This window comes from Artemia sp. Qi Xiang Cuo, chromosome 2, assembly GCF_049724085.1.
Source record: "Artemia sp. Qi Xiang Cuo chromosome 2, ASM4972408v1, whole genome shotgun sequence".
NCBI classification, from domain to species: domain Eukaryota; kingdom Metazoa; phylum Arthropoda; class Branchiopoda; order Anostraca; family Artemiidae; genus Artemia; species Artemia sp. Qi Xiang Cuo.
In genome coordinates this window covers 50,094,227-50,114,284 of record NC_142795.1, presented here as the reverse complement: position 1 = coordinate 50,114,284, position 20,058 = coordinate 50,094,227, and the positions used below count along the sequence as shown (strand labels likewise).

Here is a 20,058-nt window from a genome sequence, read left to right as displayed (position 1 = left end):
AATTCGGAAAGTTTCCGGGCCGTTAGAGCAATAGATTCAGTTGCTACTTGGCATTCAATTTCAATGAGGTATTGCCTTTAATGTGTAGGCTATAGAATACTAATAACTTTTAAAACAATTCGAACGCTTAAAATCTTAGTTTTACACCTAGTGGCTTGATTGTTGTCCTTTTTGTTTGCAGAGGAACGAAGATTAGGTCCAGATGAAAAACCACTTTTAGTTCAGCTCAATTGGCACAAAGATGACAGAGAAGGCCGCTTTCTGCTCCGGAAAGTAGATGAAAAAAGCACGGTAACTATTGCCAATTATTAGTTAAATCAATTGATATAAAATGTTGCTGAAGAGTGATTTCCAATACCCGGATTCTCAAATTTTTCAATATCTCTACATTTTTGATTCTGATTGTTTGGTATATCAAAATGCCGCAACCCATATCTTGATACTGCCTTTGCTCTAAACCTTCTAAATGTAATCATATGTCTCTTCTTGGTGTGGCGAGTATTGGCAGGCACGTCCCCGTGTGTCAAATTGGGCTTGGGATGGGGATAGGTAAATTAGTATAAAAAACTGGCAAATTATATACAAATTATAGAGGATTTGAAGGCGTTTCAATTGTAAGATTAGTAAAAATCCTTATTTGATCTTACCCTTTTTTAGTACTTTTTAAATCGATTCGGCATTACTTTGCCAAACAGATTATCACCAATGACTAATTTCACGTGTAGAAGGAAAAAAATGATTTTTTTTTCACCAGTCTAAACTTACTGTAAGCCGTTGGATTGGACTAAGAAAAAGACATTTCTGATTAAAACGCATCTCTCAATAAAGATTTTTACTATTAAATAAAATCACATGTTAAAACGCAAAATAAAAACATACTGGGCATGTACCTACCCAGGGAATATATATTCTCCAAAATGTCATGTTTCTTATGAATTTTTCACACATTGTTGTTGTTGTTTTTACGAATCTTACCCCCCCCCCTGAAATACATGACCTCCCGAAAAAACCTGCGTATATACCTTGGTTTCTAATGCGGAATTTTGTTTTCTGGAGAAAGACAACTTCAGAAAAGGTATAAAAAATATGTAAATTATAGGAAAACATAGAAAAATAATGGTAAAAATCATAAAATTCTTGAAGTGGAGGATTGGACCCGAAGCCTACCCTTTCCAATGTACGAGCCTGCACATAAGCAAAGGCTCAAAAAAGAGAAGCAGAAAAAGCAAAAAATACGGAAAGATAATAAATTATAGGAGTAATTTGCAAATCCCAAATTTTTCTTTTGGGGAAGGAGAGGGGAGGATTGGGTCCTAATCCAATAGAGGTTATCCAATAGAGGGATCTGTCCCATCAACTCAGTTACTTTTATTTGCGCCTGAAGTACAATTAACATAGTCGGAATCAACGACAATTGTTGAATACAAAAATGGAAAACAAATGTAAATCAGACATAGCCAGGAGGCAATGTCCATTTCAGCTCAAGAACCAGTTAAATGTACCGAAAAAACAACAACAATAGGGCCCTTTACAGGGATCACTATCCTTTGTTTATAGTAGGCCTATTCCTAGCTATACGACTGATGAAAACGAACTCCTAACCCTAATACGCGACTAACTTTGAGTAGCCTTTACTTTTCTTTAATAGTTTTTAAGCCTAAAATTGCGAAACGTATAATGATTGATAGTCAACCGCTGCCTCAGAAACATGTCTAATGCCAACTCGGTTAGTTAATTTAACTACGTAAAGTCTTATAATTACTATCATGTCGTAAAAGAAAACGTAAGTTTTCTTGGAACCGCGAATGGCATCAGAATCAAGACATCGATGTTGAATCAAGGTTCGAATAATGAGTCGAAAATAAAGTTGACATTGTCCCGTCAGTAGCAAACAATTGCTTTTTCGGGAATGCTTTCTTATATATTCATAAAAAAGCAGGGGAGCTAGGGAAATCAAACTTTGAGAAATTTTGATATTTGTGCTGATTTCAGAAAATGGTACTCATCCATTATATATAACACAGTGCTATAGACTGTACAAGGAAATACAAATGGAAACCCGTCAAACGGGTATTTGCAAGAGATAAATGGATTGCAAAGCGTGATTGCTTGTTGTATTTACAATATTTAAACTGTTGTTTTGTGTGTGTGTGTGTGTTTTTTTTTTTGGGGGGGAAGGTACCTAGGTTAGGTTAGGTATTTAATATATGCTCTGCTTTACCCCCCCCCCCCTAATGTGCAAATATATAGCCAAATTTGTTTCTAAACTATTATTTTTTCATCCTATTTTATTTCATTAGCATTAACCAAACTTGACTTCTTTCGTGTTTAGCGGTGTGTTATATACATCATGCATAAGTACACAGAAAATTTTGTTCGCCTAGATCGACTACACTTCAGTATATCACAGATAAAGTGTACCCGAAAATAGATCTTCAATGCCTGTACGTTTAAAATTACGTCTTCTTTTTTGTATTCACTATTTTGAAGCCTAAAACGTAATTAAACTATTCAGGAGAATATTAGAAGGGTGTAATAGCGAATTAGTTAAGCATTCGTATCAGGCATGTATCCGAAAAATACTTGTGAAATCATATCAGATATGTAAAATTGCATTTTCACCGAAATTATGAACCTGTTTAGATTTGGGAACTTTACCTTACTTCTGGATTGTTCTGATATCCTTGTAAAAAGCATTATGTGGGAATGTTAACAGCACCTTTGTACTGATTCTTTCTTGTGGGGTTTTGAATAACATGGCATAATTGAAATGTTTCACATGTAAAAATATTTCAGCGTAAACATATTTTTATATTATAAGCAGCAGTTGAAAGAAAGAAAAAAGAAGGTGGCCGTGACATTAAAATTATACTTCAGTCTGGAAGTGGCTTGGACATTACCTTAGGGTAAACCTCAAATGAACTGAGAAAATGGATTCAGATTTTGACAAAAATTTGGCGATTTGTCTGATCCCTGTAATTTACAGTACACAATGGCCATTGCAAACGCCATTTTCTCGAAAATGCTAAAAAAAAAATTTATTTAACTGTGTGGCTGGCAATAATGAAAAGGTGACTGGATATAAAAAAAAAGTTTTAACACCAAAAATAATGCGTATTCAAGGTTACTTCTCTATATAATCGTGTTTATGACTGAGGGTCTTTCGCATCTGTGGATAAGCTTTGTAATAACCTGTTCATAAAATGTCGCCCCTAATGTTTTGAAATAAGTAGTGATGGTTTCTTTTAGCTCTTTTTAGTTTGGAGACGGACCTTCACAAGCTACTGCTTCAATTAAGGCAAAAGATGGAATTCAATCGGTACTAAGCCGGGACCAAATGGTGATTGTTTCTAAAATACACAGCCATGGGTGCAAATTATTCCTTGAACAAACCCAAAAATACAAACAAATGTTCAGTAACCGCAAGGTTACGGTAACTGTTTTTGGGACCAGAAAGATGTATTACTTGCTAAATTTATGCAGCCGGGGACGAAAATTACATTAAACTCTTATTTTAAGACCTTACGACACGTACGGTGAGCTGTTCAAACAGAAGTAGAGGCTTGCTGACTCTAGTAATCGTCCTCATTCATGATAATGGCCGACTTTTTAGTCCTTGTGTATCTCAATGGCTTCTTGCGTAGTTTTAATGGGATATTTTTTGAACACCCACCATACAGCTCCAATTAAGTGCAGCGTGACTTCCATCTTTTTTCTTAATTAAAGAATTGAGTAGCGCTTCCATGTCTACGAGGAGCTAAAAAAATTATTAGTGGCAACGTTTTATGAAGAGTGTCGCAAAGCTTGTTCAGAGATATGGCAAACGCCTCAACCATCGAAGTTGTTATGTAGAGGAGTAACCTTGATTTTGTATTACTTTTCTTCATAAAATTATTTTTTATATTCGCTCGTATTTTCTTTATACCTAATCAGAGACAAAAAATAAATCCCGCGTATCAGTATTTTTACAAACGAATATTACGAATGCATTTTTTTTTCCTGAGTAAAAGAAGTCCTGAGTAAAAGAAGACTAAGAAAATTTCGAAGTTTTGTGTAAAAACAGTAGAAACATTTTTACATTGTGTTTCTTATTTCTTAATGCTACATTTTTCTTAGTACTACGCTAATAAAACTTGTATAAATTTACGTTTAAAGATGTATCTAAGGTGTTCTATATAAAATCGTTGAGACATAACATAATCGCGTTTGTTGTGGTAGTGATAACCTTGTAAAGAGCTTCCAAAGTATTTTTTTTTCATACTTGGTGTTAGTCTTCATGACAACTATAGACAGTTGATTTTTTTTTATTTTGTAGTTGATATTTTTAATTCAACTTTCTCAGCTCAAGGCCCAAGTTACTGAATAACTAGCCTGTGTCAATTTATATGTTAGCTTTCAAAAGGAATTTTTTTTTCTGTTGAAAATAAAGAGCCAGCGCTGTAGAAAATAAAACCAACATTATACTGGCATGTTGCAAATTATAATATTAATAGAAACTTAGTAATATTAAAGTGAATAGAAACATCAAATTCCACTAGTGATATTGTCACTATCCATAGCCAGTGAAGCCAGAATGAATCATGTTCCTGCGTAAAGTTGAAAACATTTCAGACCTTCTAACCTAAAACCCTGCCTTTACAATTTATATCCGCCTGGGGAAAAATAAAACAAATCATAAATGCATGTTAAGCTTGCACTCTAGTGTAAAACAATATTTAACACTAAATCATTTTAATTAATTATAGCTTTCACCTGCTCTTCCGGAAGATTCGAGCTTTAAACGGAAGTTGTCAAAGAGAGAGAAAAAAGCAGCCAAAAAACAGGAAAAGCTGAGGAAATTAAAGGAGGGAGAAAATGATGAAAACGAAACAAGCGTGGCTGAAAAGCTTTATACAGGTGAGTGCGTTTGATTTACGGAAGTCAATACGAAAGATAAGAGACTTCCTTATTTACTAATCTTGCTCAGCTTCTTAATGTCTATAAAATCTTTATTGAAATTTCATTCAAGCAAAAATCAGGTCATAGAAGGAGCCAAACTTGAACGAAAAGAAATCACTACGAATAACAAGTCAAAATTATAAACAAACGGGTGCATAATAGAGGCAAACCAGTTGTGTAATCTGGCGAGGGGGGATGGAACATTGAAAATCTTTCATTGAGTAAAACATTAAAAAAAAGTGGACTTTGAGTATATTAGGGCTAGTGAAGCATCCTGTCTGGGTCAACTCCTTTCCACAGCAAGTAGTTGGACCTCTCCCAAAATGGGATCCTGGTTACACTACTGTGGCAAATGAACATATCTATCCATTGTACTGACATTATACATGATTTTTTGCAAGGCTCCTAAATTCAAGTTGCTTACAGCCATTTAAAATACAATTATAACAAGGAGCATAAAACGTTTTCAATGGCATATCAGTAATGCTCGCCTTTGCTCAATGTGTACCTATTAAGGACTCTCTCTCCATTTTATACTTGCTTTAAAGGATAGATAAAAGAAGACGTGGGTAAAGTTGTCAAATTGTTTGACGGTTCATGTCACTCCTGGAATCTAGGGCTCTTATTTTAGGGTTGCCATACATGCTGTACTTATATAGCTGTCACCGTATTCAATACTCAGTCCCATATTTACACATGTCCTAGATTATTCCTTAACTCTTCGCGAGACAGCTGACGCCCTGTGGTACAATGTAACTTCCATGTGGGCTCCACAGGATCAACGAATATAAACCCAATATTGTGATACGTGTCACCCTTGGCCGAATCCGTCTTGTTCGCTCTTTTGATGAGCAAGTGCGACAAAGTTTCCACGAATGATATTTTTGTCAAACCCTTACATCTCCGATCCGAAGAAAAAAAATATAGATTAGAGATGGGAATTTCCTAAACGAACATCAAAGGTTCATTTTACATCGAAGGTTAATTCTCGCATTGAAAACAGTTTAGTACTTCAACTTACCATGTTAGTGCTTTGTATGGCAATCAAATTTATTTATGTCTGTCTTCGTATTTTTGATGGTCTTCTTGCTCCAGTATTTTACAAAGTCCTGATATGGATAAATGAAGGAACTCAATAAGAAATGAAAATGCTCCAAACCCTTTAGGTTTATTCAGATGACATCAAGTCGTCAAGATTTGATCTGAATCACTATTGTGAAGCATGGATGTCTAATTTGACATCAATGTCAAGCCATCTACAGCTTAGCATGTTTAGAAGTTTCACCATTTTACTGAAACTGCTGATATGGAAATATTTATGATATAAAGTGAAAAAATTCGTCGAAGTAGTACATTCGTGGATAAATTAAATCATTCTTTATGCATTCAGCGAAGGTACTGATTTGCTTAATAAAACCAGGAAAAAAATAATGGTATTGCTTGATTCCTTGGTAACTTTGATACGAAAATATTACTTTCTTTAATGTTGTGAAGTCTGCCACGTTGGTCGTATAGTGTTGGCAATTTGATTTGTAGATTTGTAATGGATGAAAAGTAATAAATTATAACAACATGGCACTATCTCTTTTAAGTATGGTTAAAGCTAATATATTTTTGGGAGCAAAAAAAATAAAGGAGGACAGAAATCAACAGAAATGCAGTGACTTAGTAAAGAGCAAGGTCCGACAACAACCCCCCAGGCCCTAGTTTGCCTCCCCCGCTGAAATTTAGCGTCTTCAATAATCTTGTCAAAACTAAGATAGGTCTACATCAGGATTTTGATGAAATTACGGCTCTGCCTCTATGTCTTTTGGAAACCGATAAAACTTTTTTAGATACGAATTGCTCGTTTGCTGCATGGTGGTGAGTTTTCAATAAAGTGTCAGAAAACACTTGAACATTACGAGTGGGAGGCTAAAAGAGTAGCAGCCCACCTCCCGTTCAGTTTTTTTTTTGCTCGCTAACTTTTAGTTTCTAATGTTTGAAAAGACTGTTTCTATATATTTATTTCTGCGCATGTTATTGATTTAGCGTAATAAACGAGAAACCCCGAAAGAAAGCTTCAATAATGAAAGCATCACCGCTTGAGAGGAAAAATATTGAGAGTAAAAAGTATCCTCAAAAATATTGATGCTAAATATGTAAACAATGCACAATTGACTAACTGTCTCAGAGTTTTTGGCCCCATTTTGGTGCTTATAGAGATCAAAACGGTACTGTGTTTAGGTGAGATCCCTTTTGCTGCACAAAAGGGGACTAGATGTAAAGATTAGCTCCCAAATGAGCCTTATTCGTCTCTCTAAGACTTTCCTTTAGATCGCAAGCGCTGGCGAAAAGAAAATAAAGGGACGCATCACACTGGCTACCAATGCGAGATTGTAAGGAGATTGGAAACTTCCAGATAAGGGTATTTAACTATGACAAATCCAATCGCTTTTTTTCCATTTCGATTTGTCACTACCCTCAAGGGTTTTCAGGCTCTTTTCTGAAAGTTGAAATTTTGTTTCTGCTATTGCACATTACTGTTAAGTTGAATCCATACAATAGTTGTCATTTTCTAATCAATGTCAATTGCGATTTATTACATTTTGGACATTTTATTTGAAACCACGTTTTCGAATTTTTGGTTAAACTTAAAGTACCAAGGACTTTAAAGTTCAAAATCAAAGCATAATCTGTAGTAGAAAAAAAAGATGTTGGCCTATACACTGATTTATTATAATTATTATTTGAAAAAAACTACGTTTTCTAAAGAGTTAAAGAGGCTGAGTTACAAGGTCGAACCTTAAAACATACAGGGATTAGGAGGCACAGTTGGGGGGCTGCCGCCCCCAAACCCCCGCTTTCGCAGCCTTTAAATAAAAAAAATAGTTTTTTAAACTGAAAGTAAGGAGCGACATTAAATCTTAAAACGAACAGAAATTATTCTGTATATGAAAGAGGCTGTGCCCTCCTCAACGCCTCGCTCTTTACGCTAAAGTTTTTATTGTTTAAAAAAAGAGTTGTGAGAAAGTCAAACTTTAGCGTAAAGAGCGAGGCGTTGAGGAGGGCACAGCCTCTTTCATATACTGAATAATTTCTGTTCGTTTTAAGATTTAATGTCGCTCCTTACTTTCAGCTTAAAAAACTTTTTTTTTATTTAAAGGCTGCGAAAGCGGGGAGTTTGGGGGGCTGTAGCCCCCAAACTGTGACTCTTAATCCCTGTATGTTTTAAGGTTCGACCTTGTAACTCAGCCTCTTTAACTCTTTAGAAAACGTAGTTTTTTTCAAATAATTTCTGCACGTTTTTGTACAGTTTATTACTTATTATTGCTTGACTAACTGTTAGATGATTGTGTATTATTCTTTTCTTTCTCGACAGGGTGTTTTAAGGGTCGACCTTGTAACTCATTTTTTTTAACTCTTTAGAAAACATAATTTTTTTCAAATAATTTAAAAAAGAAACTGAATTTTTTTTTAAAAATTTAAATTCAGTATATAAAAAATTTGATTTATCGGTGAATCGAACTCGGGTTTCCCGCCTGACACCCAGAAGACCGCTACACTAAAGAGACCTAATTGAAATTGTTTTTTAGTGAGGTGATGAATCTTTTTGACGCAAGCAAAACTGATATTTGGTTTTTGGAAAACAGGGAAGGAGTAATCAGATTGAGCTGAAATTTCGAGGATAAGCTTCCAGGCCCCAGGAAAGCTTATCCTCTAAATTTCAGCCCGATCAGACAACGTTGAAGGGGGTTGTGGTGGGAAAAATTAACATGGGCTAATATAGGAAAACAAGGTTTTTCGTAAATGTAAATTCGGGGGATAATTTTTTCGGTCTGAAAATATCAAAAGGCCCTAACAGGTCAAATTCTGCTTCGAATGAGTCCTCATTCAACCGGATCCGGTGCCAACTGTGGCCTGTAGGCGTGGCTAAGAAAAAAAAAGAAATGATGAATTTTAAGTGGCTATATTTGGTTTTTTGAAAACAGGGAAGGAGTGATCGGATTGAGCTGAAATTTCGAGGATAAGCTCCCGGGCCCTAGGAAAGCTTAACCTCTAAATTTCAGCCCAATCGGACAACGTTAACGGGGGGCTGTGGTGGGAGGGTCCAAACTTCCGGCCCAGTTTACCCCATGAAGATAAAGTCGGAGGAGGATGAAATTTTGCAAGTTTCTTAGTTTGAGCTTGGGCTACAAAATGCGATTACCGCCGTCTCTCTGCGACCTCTAGGACCTGAAATCGCTTAACATTGTGGTGGGTCGCCTCTTTATAGAGGCACAAGTGTGCCTCCTTGACGAATTGTTCCAAAAAATCGACAAACTTCAAAAATGTGAACTAAAGAAATTACTGTTAGTAAACGTTGCAAGCAGTTTGTTTAATTCAGTAAACTTATTTTCGTGGAATATTTTGGCAATAACTTGGTTTAAAATGAGCTAAGTTCTGACTCGATGCAAGAACTAGTGTACGCATAACTGTGGAATAACTCGGTAGAAAAATGAGCGGATTCCTCATTTTTTACGGTACAGAGTGCTCACAGTACAGAGACAAGCATACCTCACTCGCTGCAAAAACTACATTGTCTTAAGTCTGGACTTTATCTTGGCTCTGTGGCAAAACGAGGGAAGTTCCAGCTATGGAATATCGGTAATATGGTGACTCAGTCCTGACTCAGCGAGAAGAGGAGCTAAGTACATTCCACAAGCTGTAGAGTGATTCAGTTAAATAACGCGCTAAGTATATACGTGGTGCCAAGGCCAACTAAGTCTTGATTCGGTGCAAAAAGCAGCCAGGTCTTGGTTTGGTATAAAAACAAGCTCCTAACCTAGTGCTAAGACGAGTTAAATCTTGACTCCCTGTATTAATAAGTGACATCCAAGTTTACTACCTAAAAATAGATAAGTCCACGATATGAACGGTACGAAAAATAAATATACTTTGAACCTGTAAATAAAAATGATCTAATTTCTGATTCGGTGGAAACACGAGCTATGTCCTGATTCAGCACAAAAACGAGCCAAGTCCCAACTGCGGACTGGCTGGGTGCACAAATGAGCTGAGTCCTGAATCGATGCAAAAGCAAGCCGAGCCCTAACTCAATTCAAAATTGAACCAAGCTCTGGCTTAGTGCACAAAGGTGCTCAATCCTAATTACAAATAATTAGCTAAGTCAGTAAAATGAGTCATCTTAAATTCTGATTTTTGTGCAAAACTTCCATACAAAAAGTATTGTCAGGTATGCAACTTTCAACTTACTGGCGAGTGTAAACTTTGCATGCGTGATGCAAATGCCTGTGTTAATATTAGTGTTGACGTAAGCTGTAACAAGATATCACTTTAATTTCTTCATTTTAGTCTTTGTTACTAGCTTGTCTTTCTGATGAATATTTCATGATCTGACAGAATTATATAACTTCAAATCCTGTTTTTATTTGTTTAATGTTTAGTACTCCTATGGCAATCATATTTTATTTTAGCAGCAAACCCAGCTCAAGGGATGCCTTCTTTAAGCAGCACCATAGAATCCCAATTATATACATGACAGCTAGTAATGTAAGTGCACATACGCATGCACAAAAGGGAAATAGGGTAAATCTCTCTTCAAAAAAGTGACCCAATGTTTCACCGGATTGCATTCCAAAAATTAAGACTTAAATGTGCACCTTTTTACGTTTTTGCCCCCTACTCCACCTTGATGCCTTAAGAGTAACACCTATGTGCACACATTCCGAATTTCAAGAGGGTATACGACGATTTTTCAAGAGTGAGAAGTTTGGACCCTGAACTGAGTGTATATCTCAGCCTTAAAATATAATAAAGATCATAGAGGGTAAATTTGGCTCATCATAGGGGTAATCAAAATTCTCCGTGTGCATAGAAAGTTCAGCGCGTGTATTAGATGTGTACCTAAATGTGTTGTTATATAAAGTCTATATTTTTCAAATAATCTTTTTGGAACATTTTTATTAGAAAAATCTGGTTGTAAACACTTTTATAGTCTCTTGGAAGTACATATGAACGCCCTGGTAGGTACGGCTAATTTGCATAATGAATTGCTAAAGCATATGTACATGCCTTCAGAATGTGAAAGGGATATCAGAGCATTTTTCATCATGGGAGAAGGGGGGGGGGGATCTAAAGCTACCAAGGAGCATATTTTCAGTGTTAAGTTTTCAAAGTTTCCTTGAAAATGGGTGTATTCATGAATCATATTTTTTCATGATATAAAACCACCCAATTGCTCAGAAATTATTAACCCTAGAATACTAACGGGGGGGGGGGGAGTACTAAGGAACATTATATCCCTCCTTCCTAGACATCGATAATTTTTATGATTAGGAAAAAAATTAGACTAAAAGCGGATAATTCTCTTCTGTAGCACTCGTTTTCCAAAATTTTCGGCTATTTTGGTCCGCACTATAGGCATAAAAGTAAATTTTCTATCCTTTGGCATTACTGTTTCTGAGTCGTCATAAGGAACGTAGGTTGGTTCTTCCTCGTCGCTGTCACAGTTCTAGGTCCTCTGCTTCAACTGAATCGTCTTCTTCATCTCTGCTGCTTGCTTTTTCCATCCTCAACTTCTTCACCTTCCTCTAAAAGCTGGGTAATTTCTTTGAAGGAGGGCATACACCGGCTCATTACTGAAAAGAAAAGAAAAACCTGAACATACCTCCGAGATAATACCAAACATGGGTGAAATATATGCTGTATTTGCTGAAATACGACCTAACATCGGTATAGCCTCGTCAACTACATATTTTCAATTTAGCAAGGCTAAATTTTACCCACCGTTAGTATTCTAGGGTTAAAAAGAGGCTGGGGTCTAGTGTCCCATTTCCAGATTGAAACATCAGCGAGCTTTTGCATCAAAAATGTTATTTTTTCTCTGTAGCCTGTAGGCCTTATGTGCAATGTCAGGGGAAGATGGCTTAAAAGGATTTTGAGTTCAGATGAGTTAACAGCTTAGGTTTGTGAATATGGATCCCAAAATTACCGTGTTGCTATTGAGATGACCTGTTTTAAGCATTACGACTAGGTATGGATGTTTAAAATCAGAAAGTATTTATATTTATTTTTCTGTTAAATCACAGTTTAACATTTTTGCTTGAGTAGCAAGGGTGTTCATTTCCTTTTTTTTCCCATAGAACTACCAGAAACGAGTTTTACTCGAAGTATTTCAAATCCAGAAGCTGTAATGCGACGGCGAAGACAGCAGAAATTAGAAAAGAAACTGCAGCAATATCGAAGCAAGGACGGTGGCCCAGATTCTGGTGGAACGCTCAAAATCTATGGAGAATCCCTGTCTAAAGATGTACCATATAAAACACTTCTTCTTTCAGTAAGGGATAATGCTGCCTTTGTTGTTAAGGAAATGCTGGAGAAGTACGGGATATTCAAGGAAGACCCAAGCAACTACTGTCTTGTAAAGGTAAGCTCTTTTAATTGAGTGTTTACTGGCGCTCAGAGATAGGCTTGACAGAAGTCAAATTTCACCTCGGTAGTCAGTTTTTCCTTTTCCTCGTTAAAAACCATGTCTTTATCAGGTATGGGAAAAGTTTCAGAGCTGCCAGTAGCAGAATTCGACAGAATTCCAAAAGCTACCGATCTGCCAACAAATTTCACTAGGCCATGAAAACTGTCAAGTAGCATTGCTACTATGCTACCTCAATTTTTCCCTGGCGGGTCTGTGGGAGAATATTTGGTTTGTTTCTCAAATCAGAGCTGAGACATACACTTTTTTGGCTATTAAAGTGGTATTTAAAAGAAATAGCACATTCTTGTTTATAAGCACTGAGAAAAACAACTACTGTCGATATTCTTTTTAGATATGTATCTAAAATAAAATACATGACTTTTTTCAAAAGGGATTTTTTCATGAAAGATTTCAGAGAATTTTTTTTTATGAAAGATTTCATGAAAGAATTGTTTTTGCTCTATAAGATTGCCATCCTCTGTCAGAACTTAGCTTTAGATAGAATTAAAACTGTGATAGCTATAGTGCTATCGAAGGCTAATTAACTCATAGATGAATATTGACTCAAATTGAATTTAAAAAAAAAAAAAAAAAAAAAAAAAAAAAAAAAAGATCGACGTTGAAACTGAAAACGAATAGACACTGTCCTATACCTGAGGGATTTGGAATCTCCTGGGCCTTCTGCTCTTTATACTAAATTTCGTTCATATTACATTTACTAATAGATTCTCAATAAAACATAAGCTAAACTTTAGTGTTTTTAATTATAGGAACTTGAAAATTCTGGTATGTTTTCATCTATATCCCTTCTTTTTGGGGTTTTTCCAGTTTTTTGTAAAGCTAGGTAAGTGTTCTTATGCTAATAATTTTTGAGGGTTTACTTTAAGGTTAATGTATTTTAAGTATTTGTATTGTGATGAAAACCTGATTCTTTTGATGTGTAGATGTTACTGTGAAAAACCGAAATTGGAGAATGTCGACATTTACCGTGAATGTCCAAAATTCCTTTTTTTCTTCTCCTTGGATTTAGTTAGCTTTGCCAGTCAGCTTTTTCAGTTTTATGCAAAGTTTGATGGTGACTGGCTAGGTTAGGTTTTCAACCCATTTTTTAGAGTTATAACCTAATTTAGCCCATCCTAACTTAGCCTAACCTAGCCTAACTTTAACCTTTACCATCAAACCTTGCATAAGACTGAAAAAGCTGACTGGCAAAGCTGATTGCATCCAAGGAAAAAAAAAGTTTCGGACATTCACCAGTGAACGTCGACATTTACCAGATTTCGGTCTTTCACCATAACATATATATTATTTCCAAATTTCCCTTTTTTTGTTAGTTTTGATCTCTGTTGGCTTGGGTCGCTCTTTATTTACCATTTGTTACCATGAACTATTTGACATTTCTAGTTTCGCTCCGAAACGGTGGTTTCTATATAATACCAGAGTCTTAACTTAGGGGGAGGGAGTGAGGGAGATGATACCATCCGACATTTTTTTTGGGAGTGTTCAGTCGCAAAAGTAAGTATTTATAGGGGCTATAATTTTCCCATTTCTGTGTATGTGTTGGGGAGGGTATCCTTCAGACCAATCTCAGAGGTATTACAACACTTCTCCCCTATCCTTCCTGTGTAGTTAATGATTGCTGCTATCTTTTGCGATACCTTTGCTCTCAGTGTTTATTTCTATATATCAAAAATTTATGTCATTGGTTTTTCTTTTATGTTCTAAGTGTGAAATAACGAAATTACAACAATAAATTACTTTGTATTGTAAAACTCGTTGCGCATTGTTCAGCTTTGTAGGCCAATGATAAGCTCTGCATGAATTGTGACTGATAACAGAAATTCCATAGCTTAGAGATACAACGCAGGTGCTGCATTTTTATCACATTTTTATTTTGTGCACATTTTCTTTATTATTCGCAATATTAAGCCACCAGAGGACGAAAAAAGATGCAATAGATAGTAGTTTTTTTCAAATCATGAATTTGTATGTGTATTCACTTCCAGTCTAATCCATGCGTGAAAAGGTAAATGTGATCGAGTATTCTATACATTCCATTTTTTAAGTCAAGGCCAAAACTTTGCTGTTGGAGCGACGTTTTAACGTAATGTTGGTTTAATTTTGTTTGAATTATAAGATTAAGTTTTCCTTTTTATTAGGTAATATCCGGTCCTCATGACAATAACAATTCGGGAAGCTGGAACCAAGAAGTTGTATTAGAAGATGACGAATGCCCATTATCTATTTTGATGCATCATATGCAGTCGACTGGTACTTTATCTTTCTTATTTTTTCTTCTTTCTATTTTTTCTTCTTCTGTAGTAGAACGATGGCCAAAAGTATGGTTTTATTGTAAAGACAAGTCAATATTTTCTGTTCTTCTACTATTACCTTTGGAAGACTATTGGCAGTTACATTTGATAACATTCATTGGAAACACAGTTGTTTATTTATTCTCTTATTATCAGCATTAACTGTCTCTTGTTTATTTCTTTTTCTTGCTTACAACCTTAATTTATGTTATAGATTAGTCAAACTTGCAATGCTATTTTGGTTTGTTCTTTTTTTCTTCTTTGCGATAGACTTCGGTTTATCATGAAAAAGTCGTAAAGTTTTAACTTCTGCGGTTTCCGAAAAATTTGAATCTCGAACGGGATTGATGAATTCGATGTTACGTTTTATGTAAGATACCTATGGCTATGAATAGAAATATGGGTATAATTCTTGCCGGTGGCTAAAAAGAATGGTGTCCGCTTACCCATGAGCCAGAGCCTGAAGTGTCTAAGCTAAAGTGGAGTTTTATCTGAAGTTGTTTTTGCCAAAATTTGGCTTTTTCAAGCCACGTTTTTGCTTTGCTTTTTAATGAAAATACCATTCAAGAAGGTAGCCATCAGTTTCGAATTTTAATTGGGCTAAAATCTAAAAATATTTAAGATTTGTAACGTATCCCTGGCCCCTTAAACAAAGTTCTTTCTTAGAAAACTAAATGAAAAATATTGAAATCTAGGAAAACAGCGATTTCCTCCTGGTCCGAAAGTTCTGCCATGTACTCTTACTAGCCATTATTATTCGTGGTTTTGGCTGCGTTTGTCAAATAATTCTGATCTTAGGACTGAGGTAGGGGTATTTTATAGAATGGACCTCCTAAACTTCAACAATTCTCTTGTGCTAAAGAAGTTGGAGCTTACTATTAGCTCATCTCTTAGTAGTGGTATTAGAAAGTTGTGAATTAACTTTTGAACCAAGACAGATCTGTTTTTTGATGCTGATCAATGATGCTTGATCAGCTGATCAAAATATCTGTCATAAGTTTTTTCGCACATAAATTTTTCCCTAAGATACACCATTATTCTTTTCATGTGAAAACTTAAAATCAATTGAGGACCACGGTCAGAGTTTTATAAGCAAATATGTTTTGTCATTTGCCAAAGCTGGTATAAAGAAAATTGTGACTGTCTCGGATAAGCCTGCCCACCTCAGTGGAATAAAAATTGTCATGTAAGCTTTAAGATCAAGTACTCAGCTAACAATTTTATTATAAGTCATAGACACGAACCTGACTTTTTATCGATCGGCTTCCCAGTCTCATGACGACTTCGTCATCAAGGGGTTGAGGTATGCTTTAACTTAAGCTGTATGCAGAGACTTTAAGGAGAGAATAAAGCACAGTTTTCGACACAATGGCGCTGTATGGCTTAAGGGTACTATTTGACGGCTTTTGCAAAGAAAACAAGGTTTTGGTTGAAGTTTCTCCTCTTCTTGTGGAGATACATCTCTATGGCAAGATCAGTCCAAGCTAAAGCCAAATCCTTTCCAATAGTTATACAGAGGCTGACCATGCAATCTTCTATTAAACAGAGTCTTCGCCCAAAGAGGTTTCATACGGTTCAGAATTTTTGTATGCAACAAGGTTATTTCATCTATTTTTATTAGTCTCAGTCCATCTGTGTTTGTAATATTGAATGCTGAGGTACGTTACATAGATTTTCATAGATTTTCTAGGCTCTTGCTGGAAATCCTACCTTTAAAAGAATGTATATGCAATTCACGACTTGTTAAAGGAAGTATAGTTGGATGGACGAATGGCCAGAATTGGATAGGGCCTGGAAGTGTTATCACTGTCCTGGTCGTAAGCAGTGCTTATGACTATACGAATCGTTTTTGCAACATCATTATTAACCAGTTCTCCAAAACTTTCTTGGCTCATTACAGGTTTGTGGAAGGGAGCTATGGCACCCTCATTTTAGACTCAAATAGCTGAGATTTTTCTGTGAATGAAGCATTCATTCACAGTCATCCCACAATGCGTAAGTGCAGTGGTGGCTTAGCAAGGCATCACTAGATGGACTCTGGTTGATCTGGATACTTTTTACTGAAAATTGACGTAAGTTGCCAGGTTGAAGAAAAGGAAATCCGAGAAAGTAAAGATTGTTGAAGGCTTTCTCGGAGAAAATCGGAACCTGACTTTTGAGTTTTACCGAAATAATACATAACCCTCTCGCTGCAAGATACGCCCTTTGAAATTACTTAGGATGAAAGAAAATTGATGCTGTCAGATGCATGTTTACAGAAGAAATCATTTTGTGATGCTGCATCATTATGGTTTGAATGTGCTTTGCTTCCTTTTCATTTGATGTTGAACTAAACTCCTTAGCGTACGGATACGCAGAAAGACGGGCTTGACGTGGGGCATAATCAACTTGGTCAAGCATCCAAGCTTCAGAAACTTGGAAAATAAAGTTAAATATAACTTTGATATTCATTAATCGCCTTGATATTTTCGATTTAATGCTTAATTGTAGCTGAAGCACTAGATTGTACCATTTCAGTTTTATTTGCGATCAGTGACTGTATAAGTTAACCGCAGTCCATTTAATAAAGCTTGTCGTTTGTAAACTGGTATTGCTCCATCTTTAAACGCTTTCGAAGCCGTTCCTCATATAACTAGCTTTTTGAGGGCTAATCCCTTCAGGCTTTTGTTTTCCCACGTTTCTTGAATTGCTTAGAGAATGAAATATTTTGGGGATGTAATCACTTCCTTTATATAGGAAGTGCGAATGGAATATTCAAAATGTTTCAAGTTAAAGGCTTCCTTTATTCATTTGTGGTTCCAGCTGTCAAAATTATAGCTTCTATAATCTATACGGATTCATCAAAATCATGTGCTCCATTTCTTCCAAAAAGCTTAATTTTGCTATTAAGGGGTATAAGATAAGTCCTCTATCAGGCACATATGCAATGGGGGGGGGGCGGGTTGAAGGGAGTTGAAAGTGGCAAAGAAAGTTTATAAAAAAGGTATAGTTCATAAAAAAAAAACAGAGAAAATAATATTTAAGTCCCCGAGCTTACAGCTTCTGTCCCTTTCCAAAACAATGGCTTATCAGGCAAATTATCTTCTGTATATTAAAGAGAAGAGCTGAGCCATGTGCAAAATTTTCCAAAAAACTCAAACATCAATTCCTGAAATTTTTATTCACCTTGCTCAATGTTTTCTTTAAAATACTAAACGAAAGTTTGTACGGAAAGTGATTTGTTTTTCCTAGATACCTATTTTGAAGAGAATTTTATTTTGAATAAGCAGTTTTTTTATTGTATCAGAGAATATTATTTTTCAAACTTGACCATCAACATTTTGGATGAAAAGGGTTACTATATTTTTGTATTGAGCATCGATTGGCGAATCATGACTCTCGTGCGGAGATTGGAGAGATTGCTGAGGTTAGAGCTCATTTTGTTGAAACCTTGTTGGATTCGCCTTCTGTTAATAATCCAAATTTGAAAAAATTTAGTAAAAATGAACACTTAGTCTTACGCGCACTACATAAAGATCATTCCAGGATTATCACGAAAGCCGATAAAGGAAATACTGTTGTTGTATTAGATTCAGATGATTACGAAAAAAAAGTCAGAGAAATTTTAAATGATTTTAACACATATGAACTAGCTACCGATCCCACAGAAAAATTTGTCCAGGAAGTCCGAAAAGAGCTTTCTTATCTAAAAGGAAAAGGTAAAATCACAGATCAATTGTACAAAAGGTTTTGCCCACGCGGGTGCACCTCCCCTCGTTTTTATGGTCTTCCTAAATTTCATAAGCCCGGTAATCTACTTCGACCTATTGTGTCCTCATTTAATTCTCCTACAGCAAAAATAGGAAAATTCTTACCAGTTGTATTTAACCCACTAATTCAGGCTCAAAAATCCTATATTAAAAATCCCACTGATTTCGTTTCCAAGGTAAAGCAAGTTTCGGTTAAACCCAATACAAGAATTGGCAGTTTTGATGCAGATTCAATGTATACAAATTATGATCCTCAAAAGGCCGAACTGATTTGGGAGCATAAACTTAATTCTAACCCATCTATATCAGAAAAATCTACTCTTCCGAATCAGACACTTCTTTCACTTACGGCTCTTTGTAACAGAACTTCTTTTTACATCCATTATAGAGGCATTTTTTATAGACAGAAATATGGGCTTCCCATGGGCGCCTCCTTTCACCAATACAGGCTGATATCTTCATGGAAGACCTTGAAGAAAGGGCTATTGTGCAAAGTTTTTGTGAACGTGAATTTTGGGTTCTTTTTAAAGATGATATTTTTTATTTGTGGGAGCATGGTGACGAGTCTCTGGGTTCTTTTCTTCACTTGCTCAACTCCTTGGATCCAAAACTTAAATTTACTCAGGAATCAGAGGTAGAGAGGTGTCTTCCTTTCTTAGATGTTCTGGTGCACCGAAATGATACATGTTTCGAGTTTGGGGTCTATAGAAAACCCACTCATAGTGACCGTTACTTAAATTATCCCTCTAATCATTCTCCTGCTGTGAAAAGAGGAGTGGTCACTTCTCTAGTTGACAGAGCATTGAAAGTTTGTTCAACACGCTTCTTGGATTCTGAGCTCGACCACCTTAGAAATATTTTATTTGGGAATGGTTATCCAATTAGTTTAATAAATTTTGTAATTGCAAACGCATTAAAAGATTATCAGATAGTTATATAGAAAACGAAAATCAAAGGGAAAATTCAGTTTACCTTGATCTCCCGTACGTTAAAGGGGTTTCAAACCACATTTAAAAAAATATAAGAAAAAATAACATTTACACTTACTATAGACCCAGAAAAACTATCAGTTCCCAAATTTATCAAGGTAAAGTCCCTATCCCGATAGGTGAAAACTCCGTTGTCTACAGAATTCCTTGTTCGTGTGGTCTTTGGTATATCAGAAGAAGTGATCAGCGACTTACGGATAGATTAACTCAGAACTCTACCCCAATTAATAATACATTTAAAAAGCGGAAAAAAACAGAAAATTTTTACTGTTCCGTTGCAAAGCACATTTTTGAAAACCCAGACCATACTATTTCGTTTAATCAAGCTAGCCTAATTTCGCATGATAAAGGTATTGTCCAATACTAAAGAGATGCCTTTGGGATTCATATGCGTCAGTATTAAAATTTAGCTTGGAGCAAAGACTCCGGCACTATACGAATAAATGGGCTGTGTTTTTGGTTCCTGAAAAGAAAGGCCGATACTTAATAGTCCCAGATATAACACATTTACTCCTTTCCCAATAACTTCATCAGGAGAGCCAACAACCCCTTAAGACACGGAGAGTGTCTATAAGGAATATAATCATTAAAACAAACAATCAGATGACATAGCTCTC

At 35.8% G+C, this 20,058-nt stretch overlaps 1 protein-coding gene across 3 annotated transcripts in view; it reads left to right on the top strand.

Moving 5' to 3' along the window:
- cno (adherens junction formation factor afadin) overlaps positions 1-20,058 on the top strand; it is a 148,239-nt gene that overhangs the window by 58,813 nt on the left and 69,368 nt on the right. For all 3 annotated transcript variants that reach the window (XM_089101622.1, XM_089101608.1, XM_089101615.1), the window contains 4 exons: positions 182-291; positions 4,746-4,896; positions 12,063-12,346; positions 14,551-14,662. In XM_089101622.1, the coding sequence (XP_088957748.1) occupies positions 182-291; positions 4,746-4,896; positions 12,063-12,346; positions 14,551-14,662 (657 nt within the window). The remainder of the gene's footprint in view (positions 1-181; positions 292-4,745; positions 4,897-12,062; positions 12,347-14,550; positions 14,663-20,058) is intronic.